Source organism: Lampetra fluviatilis, chromosome 53, assembly GCF_964198595.1.
Source record: "Lampetra fluviatilis chromosome 53, kcLamFluv1.1, whole genome shotgun sequence".
Taxonomy (NCBI): domain Eukaryota; kingdom Metazoa; phylum Chordata; class Hyperoartia; order Petromyzontiformes; family Petromyzontidae; genus Lampetra; species Lampetra fluviatilis.
Genome location: NC_136327.1, coordinates 7378945 through 7401170, shown reverse-complemented (window position 1 = coordinate 7401170; position 22226 = coordinate 7378945). Strand labels below are relative to the sequence as shown.

General features: G+C 55.3%; 1 protein-coding gene across 1 annotated transcript in view; it reads right to left on the bottom strand.

Moving 5' to 3' along the window:
* SCAPER (S-phase cyclin A associated protein in the ER) overlaps positions 1-22226 on the bottom strand; it is a 228961-nt gene that overhangs the window by 53118 nt on the left and 153617 nt on the right. Inside the window, 1 exon segment of the mRNA XM_078879101.1 lies at positions 11137-11252. Within this exon segment, the coding sequence (XP_078735227.1) occupies positions 11137-11252 (116 nt within the window).

Below are 22226 nucleotides of genomic sequence, written 5' to 3'. Positions count from 1 at the left end.
TTTACATGTGCATGCACATCATGCTCATGTTACAAAGACCGCTGCCCTCAATTCTTTAATGCTTCCCTCTCCTGAACCCCCGTCACCCCCCAGCACTCCACCCCCTCAAATCCCATTCTACCCCAGTGTACTTCCTTCACTGTGGTGATGCGTGCGGTTGCATTGGGATGCTGTACGTATTGACACCATCCGAAAAAAGACGAAAATGGTTCGATTATTGGCCAGAATCGGGTGGTCCTCCAATTGCTATCAAGTGAAATCGAACTGTGCCTTGGGGGCTAGAAGGGCCGATCTGTCTGCCTGCGCGAGAACGGGAGACACACAAACACACACACACGGGGAAAGGTGGGAGGGGGAGGTGGGGGGAATTATACGGAGGCACAATATTTACCGTGGCCTGCGAGTGCCGCCCGCGTCTCATCTCTGCGGACGCACGCCAGCTCACCCGCATCCCCCAGGGCAGCGGCGCGCCCCGAATCCCGCCGAGCGCTAATCCCATTCAAGAGACACGACCCCCACGCACCCCAAACGACAACGGAGGCACTGGCGGTGCCGCTGCCTCCACCGCCAACGTCACCACCGACACTGCCACCACCACCACCACCGCCACCGCCGCCGCCGCCGCCACCACCACCGCAGCCGGCGCCGCAGACCGCCACCACCGTCACAAACCGCCACCACCACCACCGTCGCCGCCACCACCATCAGCGTGCACTCTGCATGGAATCCAGCAACCTTTGTTCAACTCCTGGGCATGAAGCTACGTTCATAACAGTAGCTCGTTTTGTACTCTGAGGTTTTTTTCGGTAAAGTCACGTAGGTAAAAAATAAAATAAAAAATGACTAAAAGTAATAATGGAAATAAAATAAAATAATAAATCACGACGTTTCGTGATTTATAAAATAATAAATCACGACGTTTCGTGATTTATTATTTTATTCTATTATTACTTTTAGTAATTTTCCATTTTACTTTTTACCTAAGTGACTTTACCGAAAAAACCTAAGAGTATGAACCCTTGCAGTCACGAAAGCTTCAAATCTAGAATTAAGCTCATTTTGTATTCAGAACCTAGCCTGGGCTTCCTCCGGAGCGGTGGTTCCCAACCGTTATGAAGCCACGGAGCAGTCTGAACCCGAAGAAATGTCTCGCGAATCGCAGCGCAGGAAAAAGAAATGCGTTGCGAAGAAACTCGCCGAGCTCTGCAACGGTTCCACGGAGCGCTTCCCACGGTCTTGCGGACCAAGGCTCGAGGTCGACTCTAAACACGCAGATACCCTCACCCCCACATTATACAACACCAGCTTAATTTCTATCACGTTTTGGGCGTGCGTCTAGTAATCCGGCATGTGGCGTTCGTTACCGTCACAGCCGCTTCCACCATTATTACCAGATTTGTAAAACTTTATCGGCACTGGGTACAGCTAACAACTTTGTTACCAACGCAAAGCCACTTTCCCCATGACGGTATTCTCCAGGATTGCTCAGCACACATTTCTTCCCCAGCGTCCATTCAACATATTTTGTAACTTTATATTTTACACCTTTGTCTCATTTTCCTGACGATTTTTTTTTCATTCTTTTCAAAATTACGCCAGCGTCCTTGATTTACAGAGCGTCCTCACAATCCAGAGAATTCCATGTTCGGCACCGTGCGGTCACAAAAAAATCTCGGCACTGGTGGAACGGTTAGCGTGCGTGGCCTCGGCCACACCACTCCCAACTCACCCCCCTCCCTCAATCTCCTCTCCTCCCCGGAATTCCGCGGAAGCCCTTAATAGCCGCTCGCTAACAGCACTTCTCGTGACAGGCTGTAACGCTAAACGAGGGATCGCTGTCTTTGTCTCTGGAGTGACCGCTAACGCCGAGGTCCTCTCCTGAGCGACCGCCTGGGGCGCGTCCGTCCTAAGCCGCGGCCGCAGTCGGCAAGTCGTAGGTTGCGGCGGCAGCGCGCAAGGCCCGAGATGTCCACGACTCGCCTCCCCACCCCCACACCCCCCCCCCCGAGCAATTGAACGGATCGTCAATTCCATGAATCGGTTCCTTCCTCGTCTCACTTCTTCCATATCGTTTCAATTTTTGTTGACCCTCCCATGTGTAGACACTCGTCCGCTACGCGAGCCTAGTTTGAAATATCCGTCGGCTGTTAATCATTCCGCTGCTGGCTGAAGGCCTCTCCAAGCGAGATGGCGAGTAATTTGCGCGTCGCTTCCACAAATCGTGAATGGTCGGTTGTTTGCGCGCGTGCTTTCGACACGAGCGTAACAGTCGGGTTTCAGCGTTGTGCGTCTAGGAGTTTGACTCGCCGAGACGAGAGAGGTTTGGATTGTTTCGGCCCGAGTGCTTCCTTCAACTCTTTTTCGTCAGGAAGCTGTTGCTGTTGCGACAAATAAAGACCACGGACTGAAGGCCGACCGGTCTTGCAGTGGTGGTGCGAGGTTTAGGGCCCCAAGCAACTCAAGGACCAACAAATTCATGGGATGCAACCAAATATCCGCTTGGAAATTCTAAAGAGAAAAAATTATTATAATAGTGTAACATTATTCGATTTAATGTAAGGTGTTTAAACAGTTTAATTTTTTTTATTTAAAGCTTTCGTGACTGCAGGGATTCATATTCTTGGTTCTTTCGATAAAGTCACGTAGAAGGGAAATAATACAATAATAAAAATAAAACAATACAAATTCTCACGACGTTTCGACTGCAACACAAGCAATCATCATCAGGTGTGAAAACATTTTCTTGCTGTGGATTTCACACCTGATGACGATTGCTTGTGTTGCAGTCGAAACGTCGTTATTGTTTTATTATTTTATTATTTTATTATTTCCCTTCTACGTGACTTTACCAAAAGAACCAAGAATGTAGTTTTTTTATTTGACCAGGTAAGGCCCACTGAACTATATAGCTGTTTTTCAGAAGAGTCATGGCCACCAATGAGAGCTCAACAAAGTGGCTCATCATCACATGGATATATACAGCAGCCAAATACTCTAATACGCATGCTTCTAAATGCGGAGGGAAAAACCGGAGGACCCGGATAAAAATTCATGTGAGCATGGGGAGAGAGACATGCAAACTCCAACTATACAGCAGACATCAGGGTCGGGATCGAACCCACGACCTCCTGTATACCAGGCGAGGTAGTTAACATCTCGCCACTGTGGCGAAATGTTTAACTGTACTTTTGCAAGCTAAATAAATGACAGCACTTTCAACAATTTTGATACGCAGCAAAGCGTTACGGGTTTAATGCGCGCGCATTGTTTTTTGAGATGAACGGGGTCTCATCGTTTAGATGCAGCGGTCTTGCCAATCACATGTGGTCATCCTGCAGCATCTGATTAACAAGCCTGGCTCTGCTGATGATACCCAGACTGTCGAATCCGGTCCAGAGTTTTCCCCATTAAACAAATACTGCTGCTGGATTACATTGGTCTGGAAAGACAACAGGCTACTGGCCGAGAAAATGTTTAATTTAAATGTGGAGAGACAGAACAGTGTTCTGATTATATTTTATTTTGCATTAAGCAGCTTGCATTATAACGTCTGTGGTCACGTGATGTACCCAAGCAATAACTTCTGTTTAGGCTCACCAGTCTCTCCTACAAAAACATAAAACAAACACATTTCTTTCGAGCCCGTCATCTCTTCGCCGTACTTCCGCAGATTTCCCTCCGAGCCCCTGGCTTTTATCAGATTGATCCGTTTTCTCGCGGACTGGCAGATGCGCGCGTATTTTGTAACGGGCGGACGATACCCGTCGTTTAGGGGAAAACAGATCCGCGGTGACATCTGCCACGGCGGTCTGGCTCCCTGCGCGGTGCGGTGCTCTCGCGCCCAGCCGCCCAACAGCCATATCCGAGTTTGACACGGGCACGGCTGTAGGGCGACTCCCCCGTTTATCGAGATCGAAACGGCCGTTTGAAATTTGAAGGTTTTAGTGTAGTTTTATCACGAATAATGACCTCACCTTTGAAACATTGGCACGGATTTATTAAATGAAATCCCACCTTGCCGCCCTCTGCCCACCCAGCGGTATGAATGAGCGCCACCGCAGTTAGGTAGGTCACGTGTGGTGCTCGCGTTGCGAGTGTGGGCAATTGCTGTTGTCAAGTGCAAGCCCAAAAACATTTTTGCCGTGACGCTGGCCACTCGGGGTTCGCCACACGGAGCTCCCGGTCATTCTCGGCGCAGTGTCGCGATCACAATTTGCAACGCTACCGATGAGAAAAGACTCGGAGAGCCAGATGGTCAGATAACGTGAGGTCAGAGCCGAGGAGGTCAGGCGTCAACTTTGCCGCAGCTGTGCGATCGAGCAGTGTGGTGGCATCAATAGGAGCCAGCAGTGATAACATCTCGACCTTTGATTGTTTTGCCGCCAGGTCTCAATTGCAAAAGGGATATTTTGTCACGGGAGCCCCTTGCCACGACTTGCAAATAAAGCGATCGGCGTTCTGCGGTGCGTGCGGCGTTCCTCGCATTCGATCTGCCTGGCCGCCCGTCGCTCCTGGATCCACGCCATGGCAGTGGCCTGGGCCTCGAGACCCCCACCCCCACCACAACCACCGCCACCCCGTGGCCCGTGCAAGCCGCCGAGCCGGGAGGAAAGCGCTGTTGGCGAGCGAGGCGAGCGGCGAAGGCCGGCGCGGTACGCTCGCGGCGAGGAGCTGAACCCGTGCGACCGGGACGGTAGCGCGGTGCGGGGAAACTACCGTGCGACGATGGACAACGACGATGAATAAATAACCTCGCTTAATAAGCGTCAACCAGATCAGCCCCCCCCCCACGCCACTCAGATGCCTCCTCCTGGTGGTGATGGTGGGGGACGGGGGTGTCTGAAGAGCCGGGGAGCTGTCCTCGCTAATGCATTACACCAAAGGTGGCCTGGACATGAACAACAAAGCAATCTCATGCACGTGCGGGCAAGTGAGTGAGCCAGCGAGGGAGCGATTGAAATAATGCAACAACGAGAGGCGCCCGGGGCAAAGAAAGCAAGATGATGATAATAAAAATAAAAATAACGAGGAGGAGGAGGAGGAGCGCGACAATGATGCTGAGAGTAATAATATTACTAAAGGATGGAGGGGAGCAGCAGGAAATAAAGAGAGCCGCTCTCGTAGGTAATCTAGCGCTCCACCTTTGATCTCGTAATAAATGACACTCTCCGTGGGGGGGCGGCCAGGGGCCTCTGTGAATCGCGAGCGGGAGGGTGGGTGGGTGGGGGGGAGGGGGTGAGGGGGTAGCCCCTCCGTGCCCGCCCCGCCGCCTCGTAGTGCGGGCGACGCGGGCTGCGGTGACAAGTGCTCTCTCGGCGCTCCCCCGGTTCCGCACCGAGAGGGTCGCCAGGACAGGAGCGAGGCCGCCCGCATCATCTTCATCCTCGTCCCTTCATTTCTCTCTTTGTCTCGAGTTCTTTGTGTGTGCGCGCGAGGAGCGGTGGCGCGATGATTAGCGCACTACGCTACGGACCCGGTGGCCCCAGTTGGATTCCCACTCACGGCCAACATCGGTGATATGTGAAAAGGCCCTGGGCCTCAACTAGATCGATTCAGCCTTCAAATTTAGTACGAGGTGCCACATACTAAACGTCAGCACCGGGAAGACAAAGGCGGCCGGGCGTGGCTCTGGCCACACCACCCCCATAGGCCTTCATTGGTGCTCGCGCTCGCCCCCGTTATGTCTTAGGCTGAAAAGGGGGGAATCTATGTCTGTATATTTTGCGAGGGTATACAGGGAGCACATTTCACGTGCGAGGTGTGCACATGTGCGGCGGGCGATCCAAAAGCCTTCTGAGAGTGACACCGTGCAGCACAAAAAAAAGTTCCATCAAACGCAATGGCAGGCCGCTCGCGAAGCACCGTCTCCGATGTGCTAATCACGGGAGCGCAAGGCGGCGATGCCGAGGATGAACGCGTTTCGAAAGACAAATAACGAGGGCGAGTGCAAAGAGCGGCAAGCGCTACGAACTTGGATTGCCCGGCGCACAGCGAACGTCGGTGGCCGGGCGATATCGCAAGCAAGTGGCAAGCGCACCCAACCGTCGTCGGTAACCCGCGCTGGCCAGCGTGGTAAAGTGCGAGCAAACAATCACCGTGGCCGAGACGGCAAAGGTAGGCTTTCACGCAACAGTGCATTGACAAAAGGCCTGCAAACTTTTTTGTTGATATATACACGATACGCAATTACAGCCGCATGTGTCAATCCGCTGCTGCACGGGCTCATCTGCACGCCTCGTCAGTCCTGGGGATTGTTTGACCGCACATCACCTCGCTGGTCAGTGCGGGTCGCAAAGGGGGGGGGGGGGGGGGGGGGGGAAGGGGGCTGGGGCGCGCGCCCACAACCGGTTCAGGTTTCACTCGCCACCGATGTCAGCCGTGGCTGGGACTGGAGCCCGGGAAAGGACGAGTGAGTGGACGAACGAACGGACGAGTGAGTGGGCGCGCGCACATCGAGAGCGGGCGCAATTATGTTTCCGTTGCCTCCGCGCGTGTCTTCGGCGACGAACAACACACCGGGGAGGAGGCTCCGCCGAGTGCAGTGGTTACCCGGATTTGCCTCTCCCCCCCCCACCTCCCAAGCCGCCCGCAGCCACGAAGGCTCCAACGCACGGCTTCCCACCACCACCGCCAGTTCGGAATCGGACACTCGCTTTGGCGAAAAAATCTGGCTCTCCTTTCGAGCGGTGGAATCAATGGAGAGGGGAAGGGGGGGGGGTGGTGGGGGAGGGGGGTTGTGGGTAGTGGGGTGGGGGAGGGAAGAAGAATCCCCCCAAAACGTGGGAGCTACCGATGGCGACGGAGCACCGGCCTGCACGGGCGACGCGAAACAAAGCCAATCGCCCGGGACAACATTAATGCCATCGCCCTCCTTAGCCCCCCCCAATAATTGGCCAACGTCATCACCAGCCATGATCCGTCCCGTCCACTGCTGCATTAAGGCCATCCCCAAGAGCCCCATTCATCTCTCACAGCCTCAAGAAGTTAGAATCCATCACAAGCGGCGTCCAAGCGGGGGATAAAGAGCCCCTCCCCCCCCAATTCGGCAGCGCAATGCGGCCTTTCTAAACGAAACTACACGTGGGGGGGGGGGGGGCGCCACTCAGCTTTCCGCCATCACCACCTTCGAAGGGAGGCGGCGGTGGCGTTGGGCACGTGCGGTTGAGTCGCCCGCCCCCCGACTCGGCCGTGGCCTCGGTGGGGCACAGTTGTGCACGACGGAGAGACGGGAGAGGTACGGGTTGCATGGTGGCGGGCGTGCCGGCGAGGGAGGCGGTGGGCCACGAGACACTGGCAGCAGTGTGGCCCCACGAGCTCGTTGCGAGCGATCAAAACGCGCGGCTGCCTCTTTGTGTGCCGCCGTCTGATGCGACGCGACCACGCAGCTGCTTGTGCGACGCGTGAGTGTCTGCACTTCACGCGCTTACGAGCTCGGTGCGGGCGCACGTGCATATGTGCGCGCGCTCATGCAAGTTTGCGTCTGGGTGCGTGTGCTTGTGTGCGCAAGAGGACGTGTGTGTGTGTGTCTTTGTGTGTGTGTGTCTTTGTGCGTGTGTATCTGTCAAAGACTGTGTGGGGAGCGGTGGTGTAGCGGTTCGCGCGCTGCGCTACGAACCCGGCGACCCGAGTTCAATTCCCGCTCACGACCAACGCCAGTGACCATTATCTGAACCGGTCCTGGGGCTCCCGGAGGTGGACTCAGCCTTAAATGAGTACCTAGTGCAGTGTGTACAAATCGCGTGGTGCTGGCCACCCACCCCCTCGTGTGCCGTGCCGGCCTTCATAGGTGCTCGCTAACAACACTTGCCCCAACAGTCTGTTAAGGCTATACGGGTGATCTTTGTCTTTTTGTATAACTGTAAAAGCGGTGGCGCAGTGGTTAGCGTGCTGCCCCCCGAACCTGGTGACCCGAGTTCAATTCCCGGCCATGGCTCACATGAGTGCCCTATACCTCCAATGGTACTGGGTCGACTCGGCTGTCAGTACTTGTTGCGGTGTGTAAAACACGAAACACAGGGAGACAAAGGTGGCAGGACACGATGCTAGCCACACTACCCCTGGTGCGCCATCTCGACCTTCATAGGTGCTTGCCGACAGCATGCCCCACCCCCCCCCCCAGCTGGCTGTAAAGTCTATACAGGGGATCTCCGCCTTTGTGTGCGTGCAGCAGAGTGGTGGTGCAGCGGTTTCGCACGCTGCGCCGCATTCCCCGTAACCTCGGTTCAATTGCTCACCACTGCCACGTGGCTTCCAAAGCTATCCGTAGCCACCCATAAGGCCATCATTGTTATCAGCCACGACGAGACATTTGAATGAAGGCTTTCCCAAGCCCTCTCCATCTCTCGCGGTCTCACAACATAAGTCGCTGATCTCATCGCCCCACCTCCGCGGTGGATTTTAGTCTCGGGCACCGTTCCCTCCTTTGGCTGTCGTTCCGTCGTGAGTCTCGGCCCAAACATAAACACATTCCTCCTGCGGAGGAAGCTGGTAGGAACGTTGGGTTGCTCGGTCAATGGCCAGGGTCAACGGCGGCGTGGTGTATTCCGCAAATATGCCCGACTGTGAGGGCAGGCACAAGCCGGCGTGAGTAGGTTAAACGTTGAGTTTTGTAAGGGCACCACGGGGTGACCAGCCCCTCTCCACCCAGCCCCAACCCTCCCACCCCCCACCCAGCTCCTCCCCACGCAGCCCCTCCCCACCCTCCCCACCCAGCCTCTCCCTGCACGACGGACGGATGGACACAATAATCCCCTGTGGGCTGGTGGAACCAGGTGGTTCCTACCAGTAAAATGCACCTCTCCATGCTGCTTTTCGCCATTGGCCAGTGTCTAAGTTGGTCCACACACCAGGACAGGTCGCATGCACTGATAAAAACAAAATAACTGCCTCCTTTGGCACGCCAGGATGTTGCTTTTCAGCAACAGCGGTCCAATCATTTGTGATCATCATCATAAACACTTCCATCATCACCACCATGGTCAGCATGACACTACATATCACCATCACAGTCAATTGATATGAGTGTCCTCATAATCGTTGCATTATTGCTATCTATTTGAAAACGACGATCATTATAGGACACAGGGTTGTTATGGCCATGATCATCATCAATATGCAAGTCACATTATCGTAGTCATCATCATCGTCGTCTTTGCCGAACGCGTCTCCTCCTTTATTTTCATCACGGTCTTCATCACTTTCGCGTTCACCACCAAATCATCCACGCAACTTCCGCGAGACCGTGAAAGTCACCGCACTCACCCAACTTGTTCGCACTCACTCACTGCCGACGGGGCCGAGTGCCGAGGCTCGCTCGGTGGACAGGCTTGGCCGGCTCGCTGGCCTCCTCTCTTGTTGTTTCACGGCGCGGTGCTAATGCCGGGCGGCCCGACTTGTCGCGGCTAGCCCCGCGCCCACCAGCATGGAACGCAAACGGAACCGTCGGCAAAAAAACGCGGCGCGGGCGGCGCAAAAATAATTTAACAGGCGAACGTGTCTCCTCATTTTTTTGGCGCGCGCGTGCTCGCGCGTGTGCGTGTGTGTGTCTCTTCGTCCCGAGACCAGAAACGACAAAAGGCGCGCAACAAAAATTGGAACAAACCGCACCACTGCTTTCACTTCCGAAGGTTACGAAAATAAAGGCGAGGGGGGGGCGGGGCGGGTGGAGGGGGGCCGGGGGCCGGGGGAAATTTGACGCATTTTTTCGTCTGCCCGAAACCCCCCCCCCCCATTCCACCCCCCTTCCCCCCCCATCGCGCGGCCGGACAAAGTCAACGAGACGACAACGTCGCCAAGGTACGTGGGGCGATGCGCGCCGCGATCTCGAGGGATGTTTTCTTTAGGGAAATTCCGCGCGGCGCACAGGAGGAAAGTTCCCGGAGAAATTGATGATGGGGGAGGGGGGGTAAGGGAGTTCAATGCGATAACCGCGGTTAAGGAAAACAATCATCACGCGACTGCGATTACGATGAATCAAATAATCACGTGACTCTTAAAATGATCGTCGACATTAATTAGACAGTAATGCAACGATTGTGAGAACAATAATCATAATCGGACTATAACAATTAATTGATTATGACCGTAATGACAACGACAATGATGATAATGATGATGACCAAAATGATGGGGCCGTTACGATGATGACAATAACCAAGACATTGTTGCAGTGGTGATCGAAATCAGTGTGAGCACTGTCACGAAAATGATGACGATCACCAAAATGACCATCTGAATGTTGTTACGATGATGATGATCAATGTCACAAAGACCATGATGAAGACACCGAGTCTGTGTGTCTTTATATGGCCCACTGGGTCTCTGTGGGTCTCTATGCGAGTCTGTGGGTCTCTATGTGAGTCTGTGGGTCTCTATGTGAGTCTGTGGATCTCTATGTGAGTCTGTGGTTCTCTATGTGAGTCTTTGGATCTCTATGTGAATCTGTGGGTCTCTTTGTGAGTCTTTGGATCTCTATGTGAGTCTGTGGGTCTCTATGTGAGTCTGTGGGTCTCTATGTGAGTCTGTGGATCTCTATGTGAGTCTTTGGATCTCTATGTGAGTCTGAGTCTCTATGTGAGTCTGTGGGTCTCTATGTGAGTCTTTGGATCTCTATGTGAGTCTGTGGGTCTCTTTGTGAGTCTGTGGGTCTCTATGTGAGTCTTTGGATCTCTATGTGAGTCTGTGGGTCTCTATGTGAGTCTGTGGGTCTCTTTGTGAGTCTGTGGGTCTCTATGTGAGTCTTTGGATCTCTATGTGAGTCTGTGGGTCTCTATGTGAGTCTGTGGGTCTCTTTGTGAGTCTGTGGGTCTCTATGCGAGTCTGTGGGTCTCTATGTGAGTCTATGGGTCTCTATTTGAGCCTGCGGGTCTCCATGTGAGTCTGTGGGTCACTATGTGAACCTCTGGGTGTCACTGCTCGTGCAATCAACCTGCACGCATTATCCCCAGAGACCTAAAAACCCGGGCCGGACTTTGTTTCTTTCGCAACCGCCACAAGCGTCCATGTGCTCTGCAGTTGCGTGCGCCACGTGCTGTTGTCCTGCACCACCATTGCTCTCATTGCTGTGCCCGCACGTGCTACTGCTGCGTGCGTGTGCGTGCGCGTGCATGCGTGCATGCGTGGTGGTGTGCGTCTCACTTGAAGGGGATGCGCGTGATGGTGTTGGGCGAGCTGGCCGACGCGATCACCTGCAGGATTTGGCCGAGGCTCTCGAACCCGCCGCTCAGCTGGAACGCCACCTGGTCCGCGGGGTTCTGCGAACCGAAGGGGACGGAAACAAAGAAAGACAAGCCGCCCCGTGCGGCCTCTCCAGTGCTGTTCGCGACGTGCCTAGTAAGGCCGGAGCGGCGGGGTGTGGCCGGGAAAACAGGCCCGGCCGCCTTGGTCTCGCCATCGCTGATGAACCAAGATCACAATGTCTACTCAGTGCAGGACTGGGACAGGTTCGGCGTAGTAAATGCCACTTGCGCCGTTTTTCAACGGGATCGTAGCTCAGTCCGTGAACCATGACGGCACTGCTCCCACGAGCACGGTTACTCGATCAGCAGCTCGGCGCATGGTGGGGTAGAGTGTGGGTACCGGCACATCTTGCAAAGCGAGCGTGGACGAGCAGGCCAAAGTACCCTCCACAGCTCCCTTTGGTGGGGTGTGAAAAACAATTGCTTGGCTGTGCCTTGACCGCATTTTACATGAGGATCTACATCTGAGAGGTGGTTCATTCTAGATTTGAAGTTTTCGTGACTGCAAGGCTCCATACTCTCTTTGGTTCTTTTGGTAAAGTCACGTAGGTGAAAAATAAATAAGAATAAAAAATAAAAATTTAAAATGTTTTTTCCACCTACGTGACTTTACCGAAAGAACCAAAGAGTATATGAGAGGTGTCGTGCGCTTGTTCGTCATCTGTCGGTCAAATCGAGTGCTGTGCACGACACACGCGGCCGCCAGAACATGGTTGGCGAGTGCGGCGAGTGGGTGGGTGGGTGAGCGGGTGGGTAGCCAGCACACGTAGCCACCCAGCTACGTTCCTGGCCGCCAAGAAGCCCCGCTTCTCACAGGGTGCTTCGCAGTTGCTGCCGTTTCACCGCTCCCACCCCCCAACTCTCTCTGCGGCTAGCCACATCACAGCTGTTTGTGGTCGTGCGCTGCCCTGTTGCTCTCCCGTGCGTTTTCGGGCCGGGTTCCGCCGCGCATCCTTTGGGATGACGTCCGTCGCTCAGCTCCGTAGTGCTACCCACGGTGGCGGTGCTGGTTTTTATCGTCTAATTCTGGGCCCAACCGTTTGTCCAATTCGGCTGGTTTTCTAATTGATCATCTTCACGAGAGTTAAATCTTTACTGAAAGCTTTTCGTGACTGCAGGAATTCATATCCATGAGAGCGATCACCCCCCAATACAGGCGGACAGACAGAGTTAATGCACCACCGCTTTCAACTCTGCGTGGAAAGCATAAAAAATAACCGTAGACACTGCATCTCGTATTCCACGAGTTCCCACCTCTGGGTCTCATCAGCAGCTTGCTGCCGTATCACAACTCCAACGGAGGCTCCGTACAGCGTCCCGCGTCCCCCCCCTTGTTCGTCAGAGGCACGGTCGAGGCCTTCAGCCGCACGAGCGTGCAGGGCTCCAGCACGCAGGTGTAGGGCGCACTTAGAGAAACATCACAGCGACCCCCCCTCACCCCCCCTACCAACCACCACGTGGGTCACCCCCCCTCCCCCATCCCCGTCTAATCAGTTTCCGTGCGATCCTAATCAGATCATACGGGCGAGATGCGGTCACCGTCCAGAAAATCCATCGCTTTTTGCTTCATCGGCAGCGTCTCCCTCGAGGCTGCCTAGGGAACGACTGCCCCATCATCGCACCCGCTCGTCGGCTCGCCCACTCGCTTGCACATTCGTTAACTCACTCGCTCAAGCGCCCACTCGCTCGCTCGCGCACATTATGTATGTACGTGCGCAAGTACGAAAGTGCTGCGTTAAAATGCAACGGTACCGTTGGGCAAAAGATGGACAATGTAGGGATCGGGCGCTCTGCACAGCCGCAGTGTGAGCTGGGCGTCGAAACGTAATGATTCGGGGCCCTCGAACCAATCGGTGACTCGGGGGGCGCGATTTGATTTAACACCCTCTTCATTTGGTCTCAGTCTCATTTGTACCATTTCTCATTGAGTAAAGCTTGCGTGTGGTTGCATATCATCTGTACGTCAATCGGAAATACAGTAAAACCTTGGATTGCGAGCATAATTCGTTCCGGAAACGTGTTTGTAACCCAAAGCACTCGTGTATCAGTTGTGATCATGTGACGCTCGGAAGACAAAGCGTATACACGTACTACTCGTATTGCAAGACCTCCCTCGTTTATCAAATTAATGTTAATTAAAACATTTTGCTCGTCTTGCAAAGCACTCGCAGACCAAGTTCCTCGCAATCCAAGGTTTTACTGTAACCGATTCTCAAAAGAATCACGCATGGACACCATCCACGAAAACCCGAGCGCGACGATCGTTCTAACCGACGAATCGGGGCGCGGTGTCGCGCCCGGACAGCAGGGAGGGTTTTCCCACACAGCAACCGCACGCGCGACACATGCAGCCAAAGAAACGATCTAAACTCACGCGGGCAATGCACCGCGTTGATCGCAAGAGTACGAATCGGCTTTTAACCGACGGCATCGTTCGTCGCTTCGTCAGCCGCCCAGTTTGCGAAAAAATCGCCCGAATAACAATAAAACTAAATGCAAATGCGCGCAAATTTTTCGCGAAACGGGCGAAGCGCTGAACGGAAATTGTCTCCACGACGACAACGCCACTGCCGCCACCGCTGCCGCCACGCTCCGGCGCAGTTGGAAACCCAAGCCGTAAAAATCAGCAATGTTCCCATTTTTTTTTATTTCTTCAGTTAAAAGAAACTCATACGGGCGTAAACGCCGGGCAGTTTAGCCCGGGCTTCAGATGGAGAGGCCTATGAGGCGTGGCTAATGACTGCTGCCCTGGCCGTTAACGACATCAGCTGGTAGGGTGGGGGGGAGGTGGGGGGGGGGGAGGTGGGGGGGGGAGGTGGGGGTGGAGGTGAGGGGGGAGGTGACGGGCACTTGGGTGAACGCTGCGGGGTGGGGTTAGGTCAGCGGTTCTCAACCTCTCTGGTACGGTGGGCCCCCTAATCGAGATCACCGACTGGTCCCCACAAACCCCCCCCCCCCACCACCTCCAGGCCGCTGAGCCCTCCACCCCGCCCCACCCCCCCACCTCACCCCCACCCAGATTACTCAGGCCACAGTACACAGAGAGATCGCATGTCAATGTCTCTCGTCTACGCGGTGTTAGCAACAGATTTGTTTCATGTTGCGTATTACTGTGTTTTGGAACCATCAGGTTAGGGGATGGTGGGGGGATGGTGGGGGTATGGTGGGGGTATGGTGGGGGGGGGGCAGTTATGGGAGAAGTGAGGGCGGTTGTGAGAGGAGGAATATCCGAAACCTCCGATGTCATGTTCCTCCAGGGCGCCCCCGCCTGGGTCTCGGGTTCAAGGGCTCCCAGGTGCCTCAGTGCCGCGCCGGGCCGGGAACAGGAACAGGAGCCAGCGGGGCGTGCCACCCCAAACGGTGCCGGCTCGCAGCACGCCGAGTCTCTGCCCACACGTTTCTGGGCAGCTACTGGGCCACGCGTGGTGGCGCAGGGGGATGCCACCTGTCCCGTTTTTCCCAGGATCTGTTCTCTTGTTGAGCGAGTGGGCGGTTGCTTCCCAGGGAAATCTGCACATTTTCCCTGGACATTAAATGTTCCCGGGTTGTCGCCAGTCGCGTAACAATGCTACACCACTCGGGACAATGCATTCACATGGAGTGGTCCTCTTTTCTGTTATTGTCAGATATTCTTCTTCTTCTTCGTTTTCCCATGAAGCATTGTGGTGTTTTTTTTTGTAAATTGGAGGTGGCGACCGTAAGTGGCAAGACACGCCTATGGTCCCACGCTTTGGAGTGAGGGATTGGTGGATCACGTAGAGATTTGTGAACTTCCGAAACCCCCGCTGGGCTGCATGCAAGGTGGCCGATCAGATGGCAGAAGAGCAAGGGGCTTGCAAAACCCATCTGTGCGGATCTTTTGAGCGTTTTTTTTCTCCTCACGCAATTTGCTCCCACGTGCACAACAATCATCCACGGAGTTGGCCACAAATACCAGTGTAGCAGGACCTTCCTGAACTCGAACCTTGAGACTCAGCGAGGATTTCCAGAAGACATGAAGTGGTAGCACCTGACCGCCGTGTTCAGCCTGACGATCCCCAGCGCGCAGATCCCCACGGCTCGACTCCCACCGCGTTGGGGTTCACGGTTCCATTCACGCCGCTTGGCAACAGCAATAATAGCGTTCAGTCGTGTCAATCCACTGCTGGATGAAGGCATCCTCATGCCGCATCGGTCACGGGAGAGGGTCGTGTCGATGACCAATTTGAGAGCGCGGGCCTCGGAAATATGGCTGTCGATTTTGCAACAACTCCGAGATCCGGGCAGCAGTGAGGAAACAATGGCGAGGGGCGCTACCGATCGTGACGACCTCCTGACCTTCACCGGATTCGATTACGAACGACACGCCGTGTTGCGGCATCGCGGGCGCCGGTATCGAAATACCTGCAGATGTCACCGACCCGTGTATCGCTGCGTGTAACGGAATAGCACAGCTGCAGGTGACCGGCCCCGGCACTACCGCCCAGCTTATCGGCGCAGAAGCCGCTCGTTGCTCGGTGCCATCGGTGGAATTTCTCAAAATCCGGCACGGCCGTCTCTCAAGGGAGGCGGTTGTTCCGAGGCAACCACCCCGCTTGGGTTCCTTTACACCCCCGGGGGGGGGGGGGGGGGAAGCAGAGTAATATTTAACCTCTAAAGATGGCATTGAAAGGAACAATTAGCGAGCCATAAAAGTTGTAAATACCAGCTCAGCGGGCCAAAGATACACATCGAAATGTAGCCCGGTTCGGTCGCAGCTTTGGCCAACCGAGGCTGCGGGGGCGAGGAAGGAGACGCGTCCCGACGGCCGGCGCCAGCGGCGTCCTGACGGGAGGCGCGCTCCACCTCGCTCATCGCTCCTCACCGGCGCGGCGACGGTGCTGCCGCCCGTCACCGCTGCTGCTCTCTGCTCCGGTGTGTTGGGGGGGGGGGAGAGGTTTTGGGGGGTGGGGGGGGGGCTTAAAAGCCATAAACAGCGCTAATGCGAGCGCTTTGCCGGCGGCGGTGGCGGCGGCGGCGCTCTCCAGTTGGGGCCGGTGGGCGTTGGCGAGGAGGAGGAGGAGGCCCGCTTGAGCAAACAGCTCGGGGCGGCCGACTTGAGATGCGGGAGATTACCGCTCATTCCGCGAGCCCGGCCCAACCCCAAGCACGGACGTGAAACAAAACGCACCGAGCGTCGGACCGCTGTCCGGCTCCTACACGCTACCCACGCCTCCTCCTCCTCCTCCACCTCAGCCACACTCCACCCTGATATGACCCGTGCTGTCACCTCGGTGTCACTGAGTCTAAGACGGGGCGTCTTAAAACTATCCAGCGTTTGCGACCCAACAACAATCCCTTTCTTTGAATTTACTTCAATTGCAAATGTTGTGGGTTTACTCTCCAACGCACCCAGGTGTGCTGTACTAGTCACGTGACAAACCTTACTAATTGGCTGTGTCGGGTGGTGGCGGGTTTAATGACACATTAATATATTTACGCGATCTAACCCAAAAAAAACCTCTACTACGGATCTCTCCGCGTTGTCATGACGCACATCCGAGTCCTTGCAGGCCGAACTCAGCCGCTCGACGCTCGCCGAGGGCCCCCACCCGACGTGGCGAGCACCGATTCAAACGGAGATAAGAAAAAGGCCAAGAGAGCCAGCGAGCGCCGTGGACAGGAAACTATCGCGAGTACGTCGATGGGATTCCCGAATTGCTCTCTCACAACGCGTCGTCCTGCCCAACGCCACTCGGTTCCGTTTGACCCACGGCCCGCCGGGCCTTGCTTGTCGAGTGGGGTTAGGGCCGCGCCCCGCCGTGCGGCCGGCAGCGGCCGATTGCAAGTCAGCCTCGCCGGGCGCCTAATTACGGCTGCTTAATGGGGTGTTAACGCGAGGCCTGGCAGAGCGCATGAGGTTTGGGTTACCGCGCACTGATGTTGGCCAGCCCATCGCTCAAACCGCACCGCACCCCAAATCTGGGGTGGGGGTTTCGACGTGCGAGCGTGTGTGCGCGAGCGTGGTTTTTTTTGTCGCGAGGTTTACAGCGAAACGACGGAGTGGTTAGGTTATTAAAATAATAAAGCTCGGTATTTGTCGGCTGGAGGAGGAGGCTGCTTGCGCGGTGGTTAGCGGGCACCGTGTCATGAAGCCGGAGAGACCCGGGCGGTGTTGAGGTCGGCCAACAGTGGTGGGTGATATCTGAAATGTCCCTGGAAATTATCTAGGTTGACTCAGCCTTAAGTAAGCACCCGGTGCGGTGTGTAAACATTAACAGAGGGGAGAAAAAGGCACCTCGTGCGCCGAGCCGGCCTTCATATCCGAGTGATATATATGAGAACAGGTCCTGAAGTTTCCCCTTCACCAACCCGCACCGACCGGTATGGTGAAGTACGGTCTAATGACTGTCATGGCATGGGGGAGGCTTCCGTTCACAATAAGTGGATTGGCTAGAGATTGCAAATTGTCATTTTATTGTCAGTGCAATTGCTTTGAAGATAACGTTACCAAGCGAAGACTCTTTTTTGGCAGTTTACCGATTAAAGACCTCCCACACCGGGGCGATCATCCGCCATTGACACTCCTGGTCCCACACATTGGGTTTTATTCTTCAATATTTTTTTAATGAAATATGACAATGCCCGGCGTTCAAGATTAACGACGGAGTGGCGGGCAAAGGAGGGAGTGCCGCCGAACGTCTCCAGTCACGCGACGCGTCTCTACGTCTTTATAAACGTAGAGACGTTCATGGGTCTCCGTGCAAGTCTACGCAAGAGACTCTTGAAATATCGTACAAAAACAACTCAACGCATTCGTCCTGCGTCATGGTAAAAAAACAAAGTTATCCTCTGCTGCTGCGTTGACAGTGGTGCACGAGCACAAACAGCAACGCGACTCAACGCGTTCCCCCATAAACAACATCGTCGTGGCCTTACGATGAAAAAAAGTCCGTAGCAGGCGACGTTTTGGGGCATGGGCCCTTCTTATCAGCACGCGGAGAGACACCAACAAAGGCCTGACACCGCAGGCTGCACGGGGAGCGCGCGCTGGTTGCGAGTAGGGCCGGCTCATCCAAAACCGCGTGGTTTAAATTACGAAGAAAAAAAAACACACGAACTCTCACATCCGACCCCCCCCCCCCGCCCGCCCCCCACCACCACAAATAAAAATACTGCGGCTCAGACAACAAACTACAGGCAAACTTCCTCGGAGATAAAGCAACAACAACAACAAAAAAACCCCCACCACCAGATTGTTACTGTCATGGTGGAGCAGTCAAACAGAGCTTATCGCGGGATGCTATCGCACAGCCGACGTCCCACTATCTCGCTCATTCATTAACCCTCGCCGCCACTCTCGCGCGCGCGGCGCTCAGCCGGTCTTTCCGGGAGAGGAGACTGCACGGGTCCCTCTGTCCTCTGTGGTCGTAAAAAAAAACCAAGAACGCGCAGCAAATACAAAAATGCAAAACGTCCCGGCCGTCGTTGCGGCGAAGGCGGCAGCACGGTTGTCACGCGTGGCCACACGGCGTACGGCGGCCTCACCGAGCCTCCACGGATCATCTCCCGGTGCCGCGGTTCAAACAACGGCGCGGTACAGATGGCTCCAGCCGCGGACAATCGGGAGGTCGCGCGCGTGCGTGTGTGCACTTGCCCCTACAGTCTGCCAGGGCTATACGGGGATCTTTGTCTTTGTAGTGGGGGGGGCGGGTAAAGTGTCAGGCGTACTATTCCCACCTCATCCAAGACATCTGGGGGGGGCTCTCTCTCTAGAGCTCCACCGACGCGGCGGCTCTTCCGCCAGCAGCGGAGTGAGACGAGGCGCAACATGCGGGGCTGCGCCTTTGCCGCATCGTACACGCGGGGATGCGAACGTTAAGTTGCGGCGTCCGCGGGAAACAAACTCGGGGGTTAATGCGCCGACGCCAACGCACGGACCCCTGATCCCCACCCCTTGCCAGCCGGCGCTCGCCCAACGCCCTTTGCCAGGCGGAGAGGATCCTCCGCCACACCGACATCGCGGCGTCCGTGAAGACGCGGGTCGTCGCTCCGCGCTTGCTCGGGGCACAAACATTTTCTTGTTGCATCTTTATAACGAGCGGTGCGGGAGAAGCATGGGGGGGGGGAGAGCGTTGGGGGCGGGGGTGCTCTGTTATGATTCATTAAATACCCACGGACAATGCAGGCTCCATTAATCCGTGGCTCTTGAGTGGGCGCGCGTACGCGCGCACGCGCGCGCGCGCCCGTAATGAATATCGTTATCGAAAGTGCTGCCCCATTACGCCGCCTTTGGTACCTCTGTTTACATTGTGGCTGCTGCTGCTGCTGTTGTTTTTGTTGTTGTTGTTGTTGCTGCTGGAGACGCGCAGCACACGACCGCTTTGTTAAATACCTTCACGCGGTGGGGGAGGGCCACGTGCACCGAGAGCCTCGTCCGTACCGCCGATGAGCTGTTTACTTGAGACCCTATTGAACGTTTCCCCGCCGCGTGAGCGAGAAAGGCCACGGGCATCGCCGTTAGTGCGGTCAGGACGAGCCCTCGATATTTTTCGAGGCCGTTATTGGATACCGCACGCGGCGTACTCCGCGTGCGTTTGCGTTCACGTGCGGGCCTCTCGCTAACACCGGCGACAATTATCTGTACCTGTCCTAGGGCCTCCCCTAGGTCTACTCAGTCTCAAAATGAGTACCCAGTGCGGTGTGTAAACATCGCCACGAGGGAGACAAAGGCGGTCAGACGTGGCGTTGGCCACCCCCCCCCACCCCCCCTGTGCCGTTCCAGCCTTCATAGGTGCTACTGGCTAACAGCACTTGCCCCAACAGTCTGTTGAGGCTACACGGGTAGACCTTTGTCTTTGTGAGGACAAGATGCCCCCCCCCCCACCACAGGGAGAGGCACTGCTCGCGAGCGCCGATTGAAGCCGGTACGGCCTCCGAAGGGGAGCAAGGGGTTAGCCAGCAGAAGCAGCAGCACCACCACCGTGCCAGGCAATGTCCGTCACCCCATCGCACACTTCACCGGTGGGAGTCGGCACTGGCCGGGAACTCGGCTCACAGGGAGCTGAGTGTCATCTGCGAACAGGGACATTCCCCCTTGCCCAAATGCACAAACAAGGAGAGACGCACGGAGGGAACACGCAACGGAGGCGTTTTTTGCGAGGCAGTGACGGTGGCTCAGCCGGCGTTGCCGAGGGTCTGGGTCCGAATCCAGGTCTCAGCCGCCCGTGATGAAACCGGTTTCTCAACCTGGTTACCGATGCGAAATGAAACACCCACAATCAATTTAGTTGCTTCATTTCGCCGATTTCTATCTCTGAGACAACAAATACAAAAAATATCTGCCACCCGACGAACATTCCTCTCTGCCGCATGACAATCATCTCTCCATACTCTTTGGTTCTTTCGGTAAAGTCACGTAGATGAAAAAAATAAAAAATAACTAAATTAAATCACGACGTTTCGGGGGCAACACAAGCTTCCGTCATCAGGTGGAACAGCCATAGCAATATTACTGTAGTGAATAATTTAATTTTTTTTCCTCTACGTGACTTTACCGAAAGAACCAAAGCGTATGGATCCTTGCAGTCACGAAAACTTCAAATCTAGAATCCTCTCTCACGCACTTGCGATGAGCACCTTTGGCTACGTGAGGTGGGAAAGAAGTTTTATAATACACACGTACGTACGTGACGCACGGGAAAGCGACATTTGATTCGACGTCGGAAGTGGTTCTGGGATAGCTACTTCCGCGGACCGTAATCCGACACGCAGGCCTACACGCGCTGCTCTGGGGGTCCAGTCACGCGTGGCTCCATCGTCTCACGAAACATTTGGCGGTCCGAATTAAAATTAAAAGAGACAGAGTAGCATTTTGTTAAAATGACACAAGCTGAAGATGAAGGCACGAAGCAGAGCACAGGTACCATAGGCTCAGAGGCACCCCCCCCCAACCCCCCAGCATGCGACTAATTGGCAGGTCTCACCAGATTAGCATAAGCCTCTTCCCCTAAATTAGCAGCCCGATTATAAAACGGATGATCCCCAAACGTAAAAATACACACACGCAGGAGCCGCGGGCACCCCCCCCCTCCCCGTCCGCCTGGAGACACGGCGAGCCACCCATGCTGCGCTCGCTCCCGCATCGCCCGCTAAACGTAATTATCGGAGCGCTAACGAGACAGGCAGACGCACCGCGGGGGTGCGTGACAATAGCTGGGCACGCGCGCCACGCAGCCGAGTGGAAATCGCGGTGTGTGTGTGTGTGTCGGGGGAGCGGTTCAAACCCAGCAGCCAGAGATCAATTCCCGCTCATGGCCAACATCGGTGGTGGATATATGAACGGGCGACTTAAATGAGTACCTGGTGCGGTGTGTAAACATTAGGCATCGTGGAGACAAAGGCGGCTGGGCATGGTGCTGTACGTGATTAGTGTAGTGCGCTACGAACCCATGACTAGCACCAGTGACATATATCTGAACCGGTCCTAGGCCTGTGTGTGTGCATATCCGTGAGCACGGCGGCGGTGCCGGTGTTGGCGACGGGAGGGGCTGGCTGAGGACATCACAGCGTGGCAGATGGAGACTAACAGGATTACAAATCCCCAGTAATTCTTACGAGCTAAATCCGAGCAGCGGGAGGTTAGAAATCAATTTGTCCCACCCGGCAAGAGTAATCAAATCAAACAAGATAGATACCCGCCCGCCGCCCGCCCGCGCGCACGCGCTCGCTCGACACTCGCGCGCCCGAGACGGCGTCTTTGTCAAGTTTTCCTTTTGACGTGCAGCTGCGGCGGCGTCGAGTGCTGTCATCCCATACTTGACCGGCGCACGACCAGCGGCGGCGCGTCTGCCGCTCGTCGCAGAGGTTTCGCGCATCGAGCCCAGCGGCCGCCCCGGTTAATACCGCGCGTGAATTTTCGCCGTAAACGCGTCGACACGGCGACGTGCCGTCCGCTCCATGCCGGCGTCATGGTCAAAATATGCCAAGCTGAAACAACTAAAATTATTAAAATATTTTAACCAGGTACGG